Raw genomic sequence first — 1,681 nt, forward strand, 5'->3', positions numbered from 1 at the left:
ACAAATAATCGTGAGAATAATCGCGATCAAAATTTTGATCAAAATAATCGTGATTATCGTTTTGGCCATAATCGTGCAGCCCTACATGTAGCATGTAGCATTTCTTTCAGGACATTTTGCAGGTTTACTACGGTCGTCATGTAGCTTTAGACTTTAAGACAAAACATTTTTTTTAGGGTCACAGAGCCTTTCAAACACAGCTGCAATTCAGAGTTTTATCTAGAAGAAATGCTTTAGAATATACACGGGTTATGTTCAAATCAGCTAAAAACTTGAATTTTTGGTTTATTAAGCTTAGTCGCTCTAGTCTTTGCCGGGATGCAGGGCCGCCACACCGCAGTAGACTCGCTGTGGCAGACCGTGGTAAAGTTGGTTTTATATATACAGTATATATATATATATATATATATAAAAGTATAAGCTATTATTATATTGGACGTTGGCTATTAGACACATTCAAAAAATCGATTGCTTCCAATCTAAAACCAACTTTACCACGGTCTGTGACAGCTCGTCCTCGCTCGCTCCGCAGAAAGCTACAGACACTCTTCTTGACGTGATTTATCATAATATTTTGATTGAACGGGTTGTAAAAATCAATTACAAATTCAAGCATTTTCAAGGATTTCAAGCATCTGTACGAACCTTAAAGTGTTTGTCTGGGAAACATGAATTTCTGTAGAGAATGGCAATCTGTCGCATGTTGAAATGTTTCAGTCCGACTGACTGACCAACTGTGCCATCCCTAGAGTCGGATGCCTCTAGCGTGGCTAAAAAGCCAACATAAGGGGTTCCCCGTCAGCCTAGTGGTTAAGGAACATACCATATAACACAGTGTACTTCCACTGATTCCAGCTGGGGCCTTTGGCTGCATGTCCTATCCCACTCTGCCTCCCCATGTTTCCTGTCTATCTTTACACTGTCAGCTCTCAAACAAAGACAATAGGCCCAAACAAGTCTGACAGGATTAAAAAGGTGTTTTTCCATTACATGGTGATTGCTTGTCTCGACTCTAGTCTCCTTTTTGGTTTTTCCATTATGAAAAAAAGTCCCTGGTACTTGCTAACAGGTACTTTTTTTTAGCACTACCACAGTGGAGGTTCCAAGCGAGCTGAGGCGATACCAAAAGGTGACGTGAAAACCTACAGACTACTAATTGGTCGGAGAGAATTTTCACTAATAACTACATCATCATTGCTAGCAACACACAGGGGTGTCCTGAACAAACCCGCCACTTTTAAATAGTTTATTAAAACAACTTTGCTGCCTCCAGCTTCTTTTGAAACTAAATTTGTCTTCTGGCTGTGGCAACAGAATCAAAATCAACACACCCTTGACGTAATGTGTGTGTGTGTCGCGTTAGGTCACGGCAGTTTCCTGCGGCGTCACCATGACGACCAACTACGCTCGCCTCACGCATGAGGCAGTAAATCTGCAATGGAAAATGGAGGACGGGCAGAGTCGAGTCAAGCAGAGCTGGTACTAGCAGTGGGTAGGCACCATAAAGTAATCCTCCAGGTGTGTCTCTGTTACCCTGTTGTGCAGCAGGTTGTGCAGCGTGCCGACGTTGACAGGTTCAAACACCAGACTGGTCCTCTGGAGGTCATCAGATACACTCACTGCCATCAGTTGCAGCAGTTGTGGGTGGAATAGCTGGCTGACACACACACACACACACACA

At 42.8% G+C, this 1,681-nt stretch overlaps 1 protein-coding gene across 4 annotated transcripts in view; it reads right to left on the reverse strand.

Moving 5' to 3' along the window:
* tex14 (testis expressed 14, intercellular bridge forming factor) overlaps positions 1–1,681 on the reverse strand; it is a 33,546-nt gene that overhangs the window by 23,967 nt on the left and 7,898 nt on the right. For all 4 annotated transcript variants that reach the window (XM_032533069.1, XM_032533070.1, XM_032533067.1 and 1 more), the window contains exon 9: positions 1,534–1,657. In XM_032533069.1, coding sequence (XP_032388960.1) covers positions 1,534–1,657 — 124 coding nt within the window. The remainder of the gene's footprint in view (positions 1–1,533; positions 1,658–1,681) is intronic.

This window comes from Etheostoma spectabile, chromosome 13, assembly GCF_008692095.1.
Source record: "Etheostoma spectabile isolate EspeVRDwgs_2016 chromosome 13, UIUC_Espe_1.0, whole genome shotgun sequence".
NCBI classification, from domain to species: domain Eukaryota; kingdom Metazoa; phylum Chordata; class Actinopteri; order Perciformes; family Percidae; genus Etheostoma; species Etheostoma spectabile.